At 45.5% G+C, this 15258-nt stretch overlaps 1 protein-coding gene across 1 annotated transcript in view; it reads left to right on the top strand.

The window, feature by feature from the left end:
- The window catches only part of TRPM2 (transient receptor potential cation channel subfamily M member 2), a 1329765-nt gene that overhangs the window by 738471 nt on the left and 576036 nt on the right, over positions 1-15258 (top strand). The window contains exon 23 of the mRNA XM_069733764.1: positions 2349-2530. Coding sequence (XP_069589865.1) covers positions 2349-2530 — 182 coding nt within the window. The remainder of the gene's footprint in view (positions 1-2348; positions 2531-15258) is intronic.

Here is a 15258-nt window from a genome sequence, read left to right as displayed (position 1 = left end):
TTTTGAACTGCATTTAGCCCACTTTATTCTTTGGGCCTATATTTGTGTTTCCTCCTCATCCTGCCCATTGCCCAGCCAGTGATAGATGAGTCTGCTGGTACATTGACCCATAAAGCAACATTCCCCGTGCACGCTACACAGCAAGATTGTGACCCTGCTGAAAGTCAGGTTCCTCTTCCCACATACCATACCACCTTACACGGGGACAAAGAGGAAGGTGCAGATTAAGGTGCAGGTTCCTTCATCAGGTGGGGGGAGGAATACTAGTTGGCGACGTCACTGGCACAGGGCCTCTCATAGTACGCAAAAGTGTTGCTCCCCCATTGACTTGCATTGGGTTTCGTGTTTCGGTCGATACCCGACTTTTCGCGATAATCGGCCGATTCCACTCGACTCGACTATTAAGATAGTCGGGTTTCGCGAAACACGGCTCGACTCTAAAAAGGTCAAGGTCGCTCAACCCTAGTCATGATCTACAGGAAACGTCTGACCTCTGTAATTGCAAAGGTTTCTGTACCAAATATTAAGTTCTGTTTTTCTATTGTATCAAATACTTATTTAATGCAAACAAATCATGAACAAATCATAAAATACGATTTTCTTGATTTTTTTTTTATTATACAGTTGAAGTGTATCTATGATGGAAATTACAGACCTGTCCATTCTTTGTAGGTGGGAAAACTTGCAAAATCAGTTGGGTATCAATTACTTACCTTATTTTTTGGATTATAAGGCACACTTTTTCCCCCCAAAATTTTTGGGGAAAATGGGGGTGCGTCTTATAATACAGATATACCTTACTGGCCGCAGGCTAGAATGAGGGGGTTTTTGGATGTGTGGTGAGGCGCGCCACTGCGGGTGTTCAGCACTGCGGGAGTCTGGCGCTGCGGGGGCTCTGCCGATATCTTGTGAAAGCCCAGAGCTCCCTCAAAAACACTGTTTCCTATGCAGCGCATGCACAGATGGAGATCTCGGCATCAAGATCTTGGGAGATGAGATTTCAGCGCAGAGCCCCCGCACCACCAGTCACTCGAAGCACTGGTCACCCACAGCACTGGACACCCACAGCAGCATGCTGCACCGCACATCCGAACACCCCATCATCCCAGCCTGCAGCAATGCTCAACTTTTGCCTCCTCCAGCAGCGACCCTGGGACCCGCTTCACCGCAGCTACCACCTCCGGTAAGAAATAAGACACATGGATTATAAGAAGCATCACCATTTTATAAAAAAATTTTTTTTACTATTTTTCTCATCAAAATTTGGAGTACATCTTATAATCCAGTGCGTCTTATAATCTGCAAAATACGGTATTTTATTTTCCCCACTGTACATAGTATTCTATAAAATTTTGATCTTGTAAATAACTAAAACAATTAAATTCATATTGTATAGTATTATGGTTCATGTAAATAAATTCCAAGTGCAGGTGCTAAATAGAATATAAGCATTTTTCTGGAAGTCCCTTCCTGATACAAGTCCTGAAGCTCAACAGTTTCTTGCATTCTTCCCAATGTATTTCCCCATACTTCCTCACTTCATAGAGGTTCATCGGTGGACATTTGCTGGCTATGCAACGGATTAAAATAATGGCCAAAGTTTACCATTCCACCTCAGACTTGACAATGCGTGAAGTCTAACATTTTCTTCTCTGCTCGTATTTACCAGAGAGAATTACACAGTGTTTCAAACCAACAAATCACAGTATTTTTAGGAAGTTTTTACTGGAAAATTTGTATTGAAAACCAGATGGTCACTTTAAAGAGAACCTGTCACCAGGTCAAAGTGGCAAATTTTTGCTCTCGTTTTATTCCCATTGCTCTCCTGAACATTCATTTTTTTTTTATCCACTATACAGTTTCATAGATTTGAGATCTTCTATTTAATACTAGTTTTTATTGTCTTTACCAAAGGAGAGTAGTTCACAGCATACTCTGTGACTTTGTCTTTATGCTCCTTTGCATAATTACTCTGTGAACAATGCCCCATAGCAAAAACTATAAAAAAGTAGCACTAAATAAAATGGGCCATATCTGTAGAACCGTAAAGCGGATTTAAAAAAAAGCAAAAAAAAAAAAAAAAGGATTACTCAGGGGAGCAGCAGTAATAAAATAACAAACACTGCCCACTTTTAACCTAGTTCTCTTTAGTAAGTATTGTATGAGATGATTTTGCTAATTATTTTCATTTATGTTCTTTGCTCTAAATCGTCTAAAATAATAATGTCCATACAATACAATAGTTGTGCTTCTTGTTTACATCTCATCTAACATGTATTAGAATAGCCGAATATCTGAATAGATTGCTCTCTATCTGATTTATGTTCACTGTGGTATTTTTTTCTTAGTTACACTTTTCAACAGGTACAAGAACATACTGATCAGATCTGGAAATTTCAAAGGCATGATTTAATAGAAGAGTATCATGGTCGACCACCAGCGCCTCCACCTTTTATTCTCTTCAATCACCTACATCAGTTTGTCAGACATGTCATTCTGCACAAACCAGCAGGAAGGAAAAGGCAGCTTAGTAAGAGTTCTAAATATGTAAAGAAATAACATGCCATAACTTATTAATTTATTACTTGTTATTTGAATAAATTGAATTACCTGTGCAATTCTGAGCTAAGCTAATTTCACACATCTAAAATTCACAATCCGAATATAGCGCTTGATGTCAGGAGAGCCATGGGTCTCCTGGTCTGAACTATAAAGCAGTTAAGTTCAGGTCTGGAGATTTCCAGCTTGTCCAGAAAGGACTGTCCATATTCTGACTGTAAGTGTCAGACATGTAAAACCATGAAACTTGTGAAAATGAAGTGGTGGAAAGTAGGGATGGGCGAACCCGAACTGTAAAGTTTTGGACCGTACTGAACACATAATGTGTGGTCACACGGTCCCGAACACGGGTTTATATGGGAAAACCCGTGTTAGAGTTCGGGTCCAGTTCGGGCTGTAAAAAAAAGCATACAATTAATAATAAACATTATAATTATACTTACCTGTCCAGCGACGCGTCCTCCTGTCCTGCTGTCTCCTATCAGTTTCCGGGGCCGCTCTTTACCTTCTGCCGGTATTCACTGCACTCGGCAGCCTATGGCTTTTTCGGCAGTGTTCGTGCGGTGACATCACCGCACGAACACTGCCAGAAAAAAAAACATTTTTAGGTACCACCTCACATTTGAAGTGACTTTGAGGGGTCTATATGATAGAAAATACCCAAAAGTGACATCATTCTAAAAACTGCACCCATTAAGGTGCTCAAAACCACATTCAAGAAGTTTATTAAACCTTAAGGTGCTTCACAGGAATTTTTGAAATGTGGAAAAATAACTTTTTCACCAAAAATTTAGTTTAGACCCAATTTTTTTTTATTTTCCAAAGGGTAACAAAAAATGGACCTCCAAATTTGCTGTGCAATTTCTCCTGAGCATGCAGATACCCCATATGGTGGGGAAGACTACTTTTTGGGTGCACATCAGAGCTCAGAAGGGAGGAGTGCCATTTGACTTTTTGAAGCAAAATTTGCTAAAACAACATGTCGTGTTTGGAGAACCCGTGATGTGCCAAAACAGTGAAAGTCCTCAACAACAAGTGACACCATTTTAGAAACTTGATCGCTCCAGGAAATTATCTTTATGTTTGATGAGCACATTGAACCCTCAGATGTTTCACAGAAGTTTATGATGTTGAGCTGTGGAAATGTAAAAAAAAATCAAATTTTCCCCACAAATATGTTTTTTAGCCTCAAGTTTGGCATTTTCATAATGGTAACAGGAGATATTGCACCGTACAATTTGTAGTGCAATGTTTCCGAAGTATGCCAATATCTCATGCGAGGGAGAGACTACTGTTTGGTTTCACGGTAGGGCTCAGAATGGAAGGAGCGTCATTTGACTTTTTGAATGTAAAATTTGCCGGAATCATTAGCAGATGCCATATCCCATTTGGGGAGGCCCTGATGTTTTTAAACAATAGAAACCCCCACACAAGTGACCCCATTCTGAGGCCAAGACCCCTAAAGGAAAGTATTTAGATGGCTGGTGAGTGAGCACATTGAACCCCCAGGTGCTTCTCAGAAGTTGATACGCGAAAATAAAAATAATAAAAAAATCACATTTTGCGCACAACAATGTTATTTTCGCCCCATTTTTTTATTTTCAAAAGTCTAATAGGAGAAATTGCACCATACAATTTGATGTGCAATTTCTCCTGAGTATTGTTGTGAATTCCGCTCTTGGGCTCCCTCCGGTGGTTGTAAGTGGCACTTTTGTGAGTTCTGCTCTTGGGCTCCCTCCGGTGGTTTTAAGTGGAATGGCTGCTCCTTGGATTTAGCAGTCTGCAGCTGCTTCCACTGATTGTCTTTCTGCTCGGCTATTTATGCCTGGCTCTTTCCTTCAGCCAGTGCCACTTGTCAATGGTTCCTGGTTGGATTCACATCTCTGCTTGGATTTCCCTGATATCCTGTCCAGTTCAGCAAAGATAAGTCCTTGCTTTGCTCTTTTCTGTCCACATGTTGTGGACTTTATTGTTCTGTGCATTCTATGTTTTGTCCAGCTTGTCAGTATGGATTTATTCTGTTAGCTGGAATCTCTGGGAAGCAGATTAACCCTCCACACCTTTAGTCAGGTGTGGAGATTTTTGTAAACTCTGTGTGGATTTTTTGTAGTTTTTTTTACTGACCGCACAGTATCCTGTCCTGTCCTATCTACCTAGCTAGACTGGCCTCCTTTGCTACATCCTGGTTTCATTCTATGTATGTCTTTTCCCTCTCCACTCCCAGTCATTACTTGTGGGGGGCTATCTATCCTTTGGGGATTTTATCTGAGGCAAGATAGCTTTCCTGTTTCTATCTTTAGGGGTAGTTAGTTCTCAGGCTGTGACGAGGTGTCTAGGGAGTGACAGGAACATCCTACGGCTACTTCTAGTGTTGTGCTGAGCTTAGGAACTGCAGTCAGTACAGGTACCATCTCCTTCAGAGCTCGTCCCATGTTGCTCCTAAACCACCAGTTTATAACAGAGTATGCTGCTACCCCATATGTGGAGGAATACTAATTTTGAGGCACAGTCTAATGCACGGAAAGAAAGAGGTGCCATATTTCGAGTTCAGATTTTGCTAGAATGCTCTACATTGGGGTTTCTATTTAAATCTCCAAGGGATCCATTCAATAATGAGGTGGCACAGTTACTCTGGACTCTGGCCTCTGTTCAGCATTGTCCTTCTTTTCAGAAGTGCACAAAACTGTGGCCGACGACCCATTTATGCAATCCTAAAAAGACGGACACCACCGGATCTTAGGCCATATGGTGTCCACAGTGTCTCCATCTGCCTCATTATAGGGAATCTTCTGCTGGGGGTTCCATTTTAATTACATATTTCCAAAATTTACATAGAAACCCTGATGTAAGTGCTCAGCATAGAGCGCAGGATAAATGTGCATTGAGCCCTACTGTGATCTTTGGGAGGCAGAATGAAGAAAACAGCAGGTGAAGAATTGCTTTAATTTATTTTTTACGCCGTTCCTCTTACGGTATAAGTGATTAGATTACTTTGTTCTTTGGGTCGGTGCGATTACAGCTATACCAGATTTATATTTTTTTTTATGTCCGGCTGCTTTCACACATTAAAAGATGCTTTTATTGCAAAAACTAGTTTTTGCATCACTATATTTTGAGAGCTATAATTTTTCCATATTTTGTTCGACAGAGTAATGTGAGAGCTTGTTTTTTATGGGGCGAGTTGACATTTTTATTGGTACCATTTTCAGACACATGACATTTTTTGATCGCTTTCCATTATGATTTTTGTGAGGCAGAATGAACAAAAGACAGAAATTCAGGATTTGTTTTTGGGGGGGGTTATATCATTTTGTTTGTGGTAAAATTGATAAAGCAGCTTTTTTCTTCGAGTCAGTACGATTACAGCGATATCAGAGTTATATCGTTTTTTAAGTTTTGGTTATTTACGCACTAAAAACTATTTTTTTGAAAAAATAATTATTTTTGCATTGCTTTATTCTGAAAGCTATAACTTTTTATATTTCTGCCGATGAAGCTGCTTGATGACTTTTTTTTTGCGGGACAAGATGAAGTTTTCAGTGGTATCATGTTTATTTATTTTCACTTTTTTCGCATTTTATTCCACTTTTTGTTTGGCTGTTTGATGATAAAAAACAAGGCATAAAACAGTGCTTTATTTTTTTATGGTATTCACTGAAGGGATTAACTAGTGGAACAGTTTCATAGGTTGGGTCATTTCAATCAGCAGACACCCGGCAACAATCGTGAGTGTACAGCCTGTGTGGATATGTCTCAGTGGGAAAGGGGTAAGGACTGACAATAAAACATTCAAAATTGACCAGAAATTGGAGTTTACAGGAAAAAAATGCTTGGAAACATTCTTTCCTGTGTAATGATTTGTATATAGGGAAACATTAAAACATAAATTAAAAAAAATAATAATTTAAGTAAACCGAAATTGAAATTTCGGTGTAATTTATGAAGGAAGCAAGTACTGACAAAGATTTGATATAAGAGGGACTCGGATGCACTCTGTATTAAACATAAAGGAGGGCCTCATACACATTGTGTTCAAATTGTCATGTAGTAGTACTCGTATACTCATAAAGACTATGCACTAAATGCCATGTTGCGTTTGGAGAGCCACTGATGTGTGTGTTTCGGTGCACGGGAGAGCTTGGAAGGGAAGGACCACTGTTTTACTTTTTCAATGCAGAATTGGCTGGAATTGAGATTGGACGCCATGTCGCGTTTGGAGAGCCCCTGTTGTGCCTAAACATTGAACCCCCCCACAAGTGACACTGTTTTGGAAAGTAGACCCCTGTTATGACCTGGTGGTCAGGACAATAATGGACCTGGTGGTTAAGAGCACACGGAATGACCTGATAGTTAATGATAATAAAGGACGAGCTCTGGGACGTGGGAACTCTGCTGTCCGCAATCCCTAAACCCATCAACCACACTAGAAATATCCGTGGATTGCGCCTAGCGCTCCCTATGCAACTCTGCACAGCCTAAGAAACTAGCTAGCCCTGAAGATAGAAAAATAAAGCCTACCTTGCCTCAGAGAAATTCCCCAAAGGAAAAGGCAGCCCCCCACATATAATGACTGTGAGTAAAGATGAAAATACAAACACAGAGATGAAATAGATTAAGCAAAGTGAGGCCCGACTTACTGAACAGACCGAGGATAGGAAAGATTACTTTGCGGTCAGCACAAAAACCTACAAAAAGACCACGCAGAGGGCGCAAAAAGACCCTCCGCACCGACTCGCGGTGCGGAGGCGCTCCCTCTGCGTCCCAGAGCTTCCAGCAAGCAAGACAACAAATTAAATAGCTAGCTGGACAGAAAAATAGCAAACCAAAGAAATACAAGCTGGAACTTAGCTTCTGATGGGAAGACAGGTCACAAGAACGATCCAGGAGTGAACTAGACCAATACTGGAACATTGACAGGTGGCATGGAGCAAAGATCTAAGTGGAGTTAAATAGAGCAGCTGCTAACGAATTAACCTCGTCACCTGTGAAAGGAAACTCAGAAACACCCACCAGAGGAAGTCCATGGACAGAACCAGCCGAAGTACCATTCATGACCACAGGAGGGAGCCCGACAACAGAATTCACAACAGACCCCCTAAGGAACTTATCTAGATGTGTGGTGAGCACTTTGACCCATTAAGTGCTTGTTAGGGTTGGCGGAACGCACCAAATATATAATTTATTAAATGGAATTGGTGCGTTCGCAACCCGGGATCCACCGTGCAGGAAAGCACCTGCTGCTAAATAATGGCGGCTCTATATGGCGGTATATACCAACTCTGTTAGCTTCACAGAGTAACCGCGAGAGGAAAGCTCTGTGCCCTGTTAGACTTTCACAGAGGCACAGGCCAACTACCCAGATGTGAGCAGTGAGTGGTCATGCATGCATACAAAACTCCTCGCCGGAGATGCCAGCATTCTAGGGGCTTATTTCAGCCGGGTCCCTGAACACATTCAAACACATGACCACATTGGCGCAAAGCATATAGCATAAGACGATACTAGCGCATGGCCGTGCGGTCATGCGCAGTTTATATAGTTGCAGCACAGGAAGCTGCTACTGAAGTTTTTGCCCTTTCAGGACCTTCCAGAAGGACCAATGGAAAGTGCTGCAGTACCTGAGCATGTTTTGCCCTTTCAGGACCTTACAGAAGGACCAATGGAATGTACTGCAGCACCTGAGCATGTGACCGAACATGTAGCCCTCGACCTCCAATGGGAGACCCTGCCCTGGGCATGCTCAGTGTGAGTAAACAAGGACTTAGTCCCAGAGAGGCTCGCTCGCCGCAGATCAGTGCAGGGTACCATAGGAAAGCCAGAAAAGGCAGTAGTGACCCTATGCACCGAATCAGCCCCAGCGAGACGCTGGGAGCGACGTCTCCGCTGAGCAGAGCCCACTGCGGCCGATACCTTAATGGGAACCCGCAGCAGACACGGATCGAGATTCCCCCTGTGCAGCAGAGGAAACTCGACTCCTAACATTACCCCCCCTCCTAGGGCCCCCCCCTCCTTGAGCCTCACTACGCTCAAAAGCTGCGATAAGCAGCGGAGCCCGAATGTGCTCCACAGGCTCCCAGGCTCTATCCTCTGGGCCGTGACCCTTCCAGTCCACCAGATAAAATTTCTTGCCACGTACCACCTTGCACCCCACAATAGCATTCACCTCAAACTCATCCATGGATGAACCCGATGTCCCAGCAGATGACTCAGAAAACCAGGACAAATGAACGGGCTTTAAGAGGGAAACGTAGAAAGTATCGGTGATACCAAGGCGTGGAGGAATAGCCAAAGGGTAGACCACAGGTTTGACCTGTTCCAGAACCTTAAACGGGCCAATGTAGCGAGGAGCAAACTTAGTGGACTCAACTCGCAGCCTGATGTTACGGGCGGAGAGCCACACTAAGTCGCCAGGAGCAAAGACCGGAGCGGGGCGCCGGTGTGTATCAGCCGAAACCCTCATTCTCTCCTTGGAGGCCCGGATGGCATCCTGTGTGCGGTCCCAGATGTCACGTGCCTCCACCGCCCAGTCTGCCACCCTAGAATCGGTGGATGACACGGGCATGGGCACAGGGACACGCGGATGTTGGCCGTAATTAAGGAGAAAAGGAGTTTGACCAGTGGAATCGGCTACGGTGTTGTTCAGGGCAAATTCCGCCCAAGGTAGCAAAGATGCCCAGTCATCCTGCCTAGCAGAGACGAAATGTCGCAAATATGTCACCAGAGTCTGGTTGGTTCTCTCCACCAACCCATTCGTCTCGGGATGGTATGCAGAGGAGAGGTTTAACTATGCTGAGTAAACGGCAGAGCTCTCTCCAAAACCGAGATGCGAACTGGGGACCCCGATCGCTGACAATCTTATCAGGCATACCATGCAAACGGAAAACGTGTTTAATGAACAACACCGCCAAGGCCCGTGCTGAGGGTAACCGAGGAAGCGGCACCAAATGCACCATCTTGGAGAAATGGTCGGTGACAACCCAAATAATGGAGCAGCCACGCGACTTGGGTAGACCCACCACAAAGTCCATCCCGACCATCTCCCAGGGCCTGTCTGCCACCGGTAGGTAAAGCAACCCAGCAGGCCGTTGCCGAGGAGACCGATTCTGGGCGCAAGAAACGCACGCCTGAATATAGTCCTTGACATCTCGGGCCATATGCGGCCACCAGTATGTTCTCGCCAGAAGCTCAGATGTCCTCTTGGTCCCAAAATGCCCACCCACTCTGGAGGAGTGAGCCCAAGAGAGAACCTCCGGTCGCAAGTTAGCTGGTACGAAAGTCTTGCCCAGGGGCACAGACTCTAGCGAAACCGGAGCTACAGTTCTCAGGCTCTCAGAAGGGACAATAAGCCGAGGCTCCTCCTCCTCCTCCTCCGATGACACCACGGAGCGGGAGAGAGCGTCAGCACGAACGTTCTTCTCCCCGGAGAGGAAATGGAGAGTAATATGGAACCGGGAGAAGAACAAGGACCATCTAGCCTGGCGAGAATTCAGCCGCTGGGCCGTTTGCAGATATTCCAAGTTCTTATGGTCAGTGAGACTTGGAAGGGAAAGCGAGCTCCCTCCAAGAGATGTCTCCACTCCGAAAAAGCCAACCTCATGGCCAGCAACTCCCTGTCCCTGATGGAATAATTCCTCTCCGCTGGTGTGAAGGTCTTGGAGAAGAAGAAGCAAGGATGCTTCCGACCTTGAGCATCCTTTTGGAAAAGGACTGCTGCAGCACCAACGGATGAGGCATCCCCCTCCAAGATAAATGGCTTATCAACATCGGGGCGATGTAGGATGGGAGCGCTAGCGAAGTGTGACTTGATCAAGAGAAAGGCTTTGGAGACCTCCTCTGACCACAACTTGGGATTTGCTCCCTTATTGGTGAGGGCAACCAAGGGAGCTACCAAAGTTGAGAAGTGTGGAATGAACTGGCAATAGTAATTAATGAACCCCATAAAGCGCTGCACCGCTTTAAGAGAATGGGGTTCCTGCCAGTCCATTACAGCCTGTAGCTTGGCAGGATCCATAGCCAAACCCTGGGCAGAGATGATATAACCAAGGAAAGGCAAGGACTCCTGCTCAAATACACACTTCTCCAACTTGGCGTAGAGGGATTTTGCCCGTAAGAGGTCGAAGACTTTGCAAACATCTCTCCGATGGGAGTCAATATCTGGAGAGAAGATGAGAATATCATCCAGATAGACTACGACCGAGGTGGTGAGCATATCCTGGAAGATGTCGTTCACAAAGTCTTGGAAAACGGCTGGGGCATTACAGAGCCCGAAGGGCATCACCATATATTCATAGTGCCCATCCCTGGTGTTAAAAGCCATCTTCCATTCATCCCCCTCACGGATGCGAATCAGGTTGTAAGCACCCCGCAGATCTAACTTTGTAAATACCCTCGCTCCCCGTAGCCTATCAAACAGCTCAGATATCATTGGTAGTGGGTACTTGTTCTTAACGGTGATGGCGTTAAGACCCCTGTAGTCTATGCATGGACATAAGTCTCCAGTCTCTTCTGTACGAAGAAGAACCCTGCCCCTGCCGGTGACACTGACTTCCTAATGAATCCTCTTGCCAGATTCTCCTGGATGTACTGGGACATTGCCTCCATCTCCGGGAGAGATAATGGATAGACTCGACCCCGGGGAGGCTCAGCACCAGGCAAGAGGTCAATAGGACAGTCATAGGGGCGGTGAGGCGGAAGGGTCTCCGCAGCTCTTTTGGAGAACACGTCTGCATAGGGCCAATAGTGCTTGGGGAGAGAGGAAAGATCTGCGGGTACCTGTGTAGTAGCAACCTGAACGCACTCCCTCAGACATCTACCCTCGCAAGATTTACTCCAACCCAAAATTCTCCCAGAGGACCACTCAATATGAGGAGAATGGTAGCGAAGCCATGGTATCCCCAACAGGACCTCATCAATTCCCTCAGGAATGACTAATAGGGAGATTATCTCCTGATGTGATGGAGACACAGATAGCGAGAAAGGAATGGTTTGGTGGGTAATCTGTGAAGGTAGTGTTGACCCATTTACCACTCGAACGGTTACCGACTTGGCGAGCATCACCAAGGGTATTGCGTGACGCTGGGCAAAAGCGGAAGACATAAAGTTACCCTCTGCCCCAGAATCCACGCATAGCTCGACCATAAGAGTGGATGGGCCTATGGTAATTGTCCCCTTGAAGGACAACTTTGAGGCAAACGTCGCCGTGTCTAGTGTACCTCCTCCAACTGCCACTAGACGCTGACGTTTCCCCGATCGCTGAGGACCCTTGGAGGCAAGGTGTCCTGACTGCTGGCAAACATGATGGACCTTATGTGCACGGGCGGACTGAGACTTGGATCCCGCTCGTGTCACCTCTAAGGCCTCATGTGACTCGGATGCCTTGACTGGAGATTCCAAAGGTTTGGCGAAGGTGGGAGCCTGCCGAAAGCTCTGCCTACACTGGGCTCGCTCCAACCTCCGCTCGTTAAAACGGAGGTCAATACGAGTAGATACGGCTATGAGCTCCTCCAGTGTGGCGAGAATCTCCCTAGTGGCCAAAGCGTCCTTCACATGGTCAGCCAGCCCCCTCCAAAATATGGGAATGAGGGTTTTATCTGGCCATTCCAACTCAGACGCTAATGTCCGGAAGTGAACAGCAAAATGGCTGACCATGGTTGAACCCTGAGTCAAAGCCAGCAGTTGGAGCGCTGTATCATGGGTGACTTGAGGTCCTAAAAAGACCTGTTTCAGAGTGTCCAGAAACCTAGGAACACTCCGCACCACATGATCGTTGCGCTCCCACAGCGGCGTAGCCCACTCCAACGCTCTGTCCGACAGGAGAGAGATTATGAATCCCACCTTTGCCCGCTCAGTAGGGAAACGTGCAGCCAGAAGCTCGAGGTGTATACCACATTGGCTCACGAAACCCCTACAGGACTTACTGTCCCCAGAGTATCTCTCAGGCAAAGGAAGGTGAGATAGGGTCGGAACAGAGGTGGCAGTGGGTAAAGCTGCTGCAGCCACGCTAGTAGCCTGAACAACTATTGCGGTAACATCCACCGCCGAGGTTGCACGCTCAAGAGACGCCAACTGGCCCTCCAGCAGCTGGATGTACCCCTGCAATCGCCGTTCATTCGCCATTACTTAGCCAGATCCTGGCGCTAGTATACTGTTAGGGTTGGCGGAACGCACCAAATATATAATTTATTAAATGGAATTGGTGCGTTCGCAACCCGGGATCCACCGTGCAGGAAAGCACCTGCTGCTAAATAATGGCGGCTCTATATGGCAGTATATACCAACTCTGTTAGCTTCACAGAGTAACCGCGAGAGGAAAGCTCTGTGCCCTGTTAGACTTTCACAGAGGCACAGGCCAACTACCCAGATGTGAGCAGTGAGTGGTCATGCATGCATACATAACTCCTCGCCGGAGGTGCCAGCATTCTAGGGGCTTATTTCAGCCGGGTCCCTGAACACATTCAAACATATGACCACATTGGCGCAAAGCATATAGCATAAGACGATACTAGCGCATGGCCGTGCGGTCATGCGCAGTTTATATAGTTGCAGCACAGGAAGCTGCTACTGAAGTTTTTGCCCTTTCAGGACCTTCCAGAAGGACCAATGGAAAGTGCTGCAGTACCTGAGCATGTTTTGCCCTTTCAGGACCTTCCAGAAGGACCAATGGAATGTACTGCAGCACCTGAGAGCATGTGACCGAACATGTAGCCCTCGACCTCCAATGGGAGACCCTGCCCTGGGCATGCTCAGTGTGAGTAAACAAGGACTTAGTCTCAGAGAGGCTCGCTCGCCGCAGATCAGTGCAGGGTACCATAGGAAAGCCAGAAAAGGCAGTAGTGACCCTATGCACCGAATCAGCCCCAGCGAGACGCTGGGAGCGACGTCTCCGCTGAGCAGGGCCCACTGCGGCCGATACCGAATGGGAGACCGCAGCAGACACGGATCGAGATTCCCCCTGTGCAGCAGAGGAAACTTGACTCCTAACAGTGCTTCACAGAAGTTTATAATGCAGAGCTGTAAAAATAAATCATCATATTTTTTCACAAAAATGATTTTTTTGCCCCCAATTTTTTATTTTCCCAAGGATAAAAGAAGAAATTGGACCCCAAAAGTTGTTGTACAATTTATCCTGAGTACGCTGATACCCCATATGTGGGGGTAAACCACTGTTTGGGCACAAGGGAGAGCTCGGAAGGGAAGGAGCGCCGTTTGACTTTTCAATGCAAAATTGACAGGAATTGAGATGGGACGCCATGTTGCGTTTGGAGAGCCACTGATGTGCCTAAACATTGAAATCCCCCACAAGTTACACCATTTTGGAAAGCAGACCCCCTAAGGAACTCATCTAGATGTGTTGTGAGAGCTTTGAACCCCTAAGTGTTTCACTACAGTTTATATCGCAGGGCCGTGAAAATAATAAAAAAAAAATTCCCACAAAAATTATTTTTAGCCCCCAGTTTTGTATTTTCCCAAGGGTAACAGTTGAAATTGAACCCCAAAAGTTGTTGTCAAATTTCTCCTGAATATGCTGATACCCAATATGTGGGGGGAACTACTGTTTGGGCGTATGGCAGAGCTCAGAATGGAAGGAGCGCCATTTGGAATGCAGACTTATATGTATTGGTCTGCAGGTGTCACGTTGCATTTGCAGAGCCCCTCATGTAACTAAGCAGTAGAAACCCACCACAAGTGACCCATACTGGAAACTAGACCCCCAAGGAACTTATCTAGATGTGTTGTGAGAACTTTGAACCCCCAAGTGTTTCACTACAGTTTATAACGCAGAGCCGTGAAAATAAAAAATTCTTTTTTTTCCACAAAAATTATTTTTTAGCCCCCAGTTTTGTATTTTCACAAGGGTAAAAGGAGAAATTGGACTGCAAAAGTTGTTGTCCAATGTGTCCTGAATACGCTGATACCCCATATGTTGGGGTAAACCCCTGTTTCGGCGAACAGGAGAGCTTGGAAGGGAAGGACCACTGTTTTGCTTTTTCAATGCAGAATTGGCTGGAATTGAGATTGGATGCCATGTCGCGTTTGGAGAGCCCCTGATGTGCCTAAACAGTGGAACCCCCCAATTCAAACTGAAGCCCTAATCCAAACACACCCCTAACCCTAATCTCAACGGTAACCCTAACCACACCCCTAACCCTGACACACCCCTAACCCTAATCCCAACCCTATTCCCAACCATAAATGTAATCCAAACCCTAACCCTAACTTTAGCCCCAACCCTAACCCTAGCCCTAACCCTAGCCCTAACCCTAACCCTAGCCCTAACCCAAGCCCTAACCTTAGCCCTAACCCTAGCCCTAACCCTAGCCCTAACCCTAACCTTAGCCCTAACTGTAATGGGAACATGGAAATAAATACATTTTTTTAATTTTTAATTTTTTCCCTAACTAAGAAGGTGATGAAGGGGGTTTGATTTACTATTTAAAGCGGGTTTTTAGCAGATTTTTATGACTGGCAGCCGTCACACTCTAAAAGACGCATTTTATTGCAAAAAATATTTTTTTGCGTTACCACATTTTGAGAGCTATAATTTTTCTATATTTTGGTCCACAGAGTCATTTGGGTTCTTGTTTTTTGTGGGACGAGTTGATGTTTTTATTGGTAACATTTTCGGGCACGTGACATTTTTTGATCGCTTTTTATTCTGATTTTTGTGAGGCAGAATGACCAAAAACCAGCTATTCATGA

This window comes from Ranitomeya imitator, chromosome 7 (genome assembly GCF_032444005.1).
Source record: "Ranitomeya imitator isolate aRanImi1 chromosome 7, aRanImi1.pri, whole genome shotgun sequence".
NCBI lineage: Eukaryota > Metazoa > Chordata > Amphibia > Anura > Dendrobatidae > Ranitomeya > Ranitomeya imitator.
Note: the sequence above shows the minus strand (reverse complement) of the source record. Positions and strands in the feature narration are given on the sequence as shown.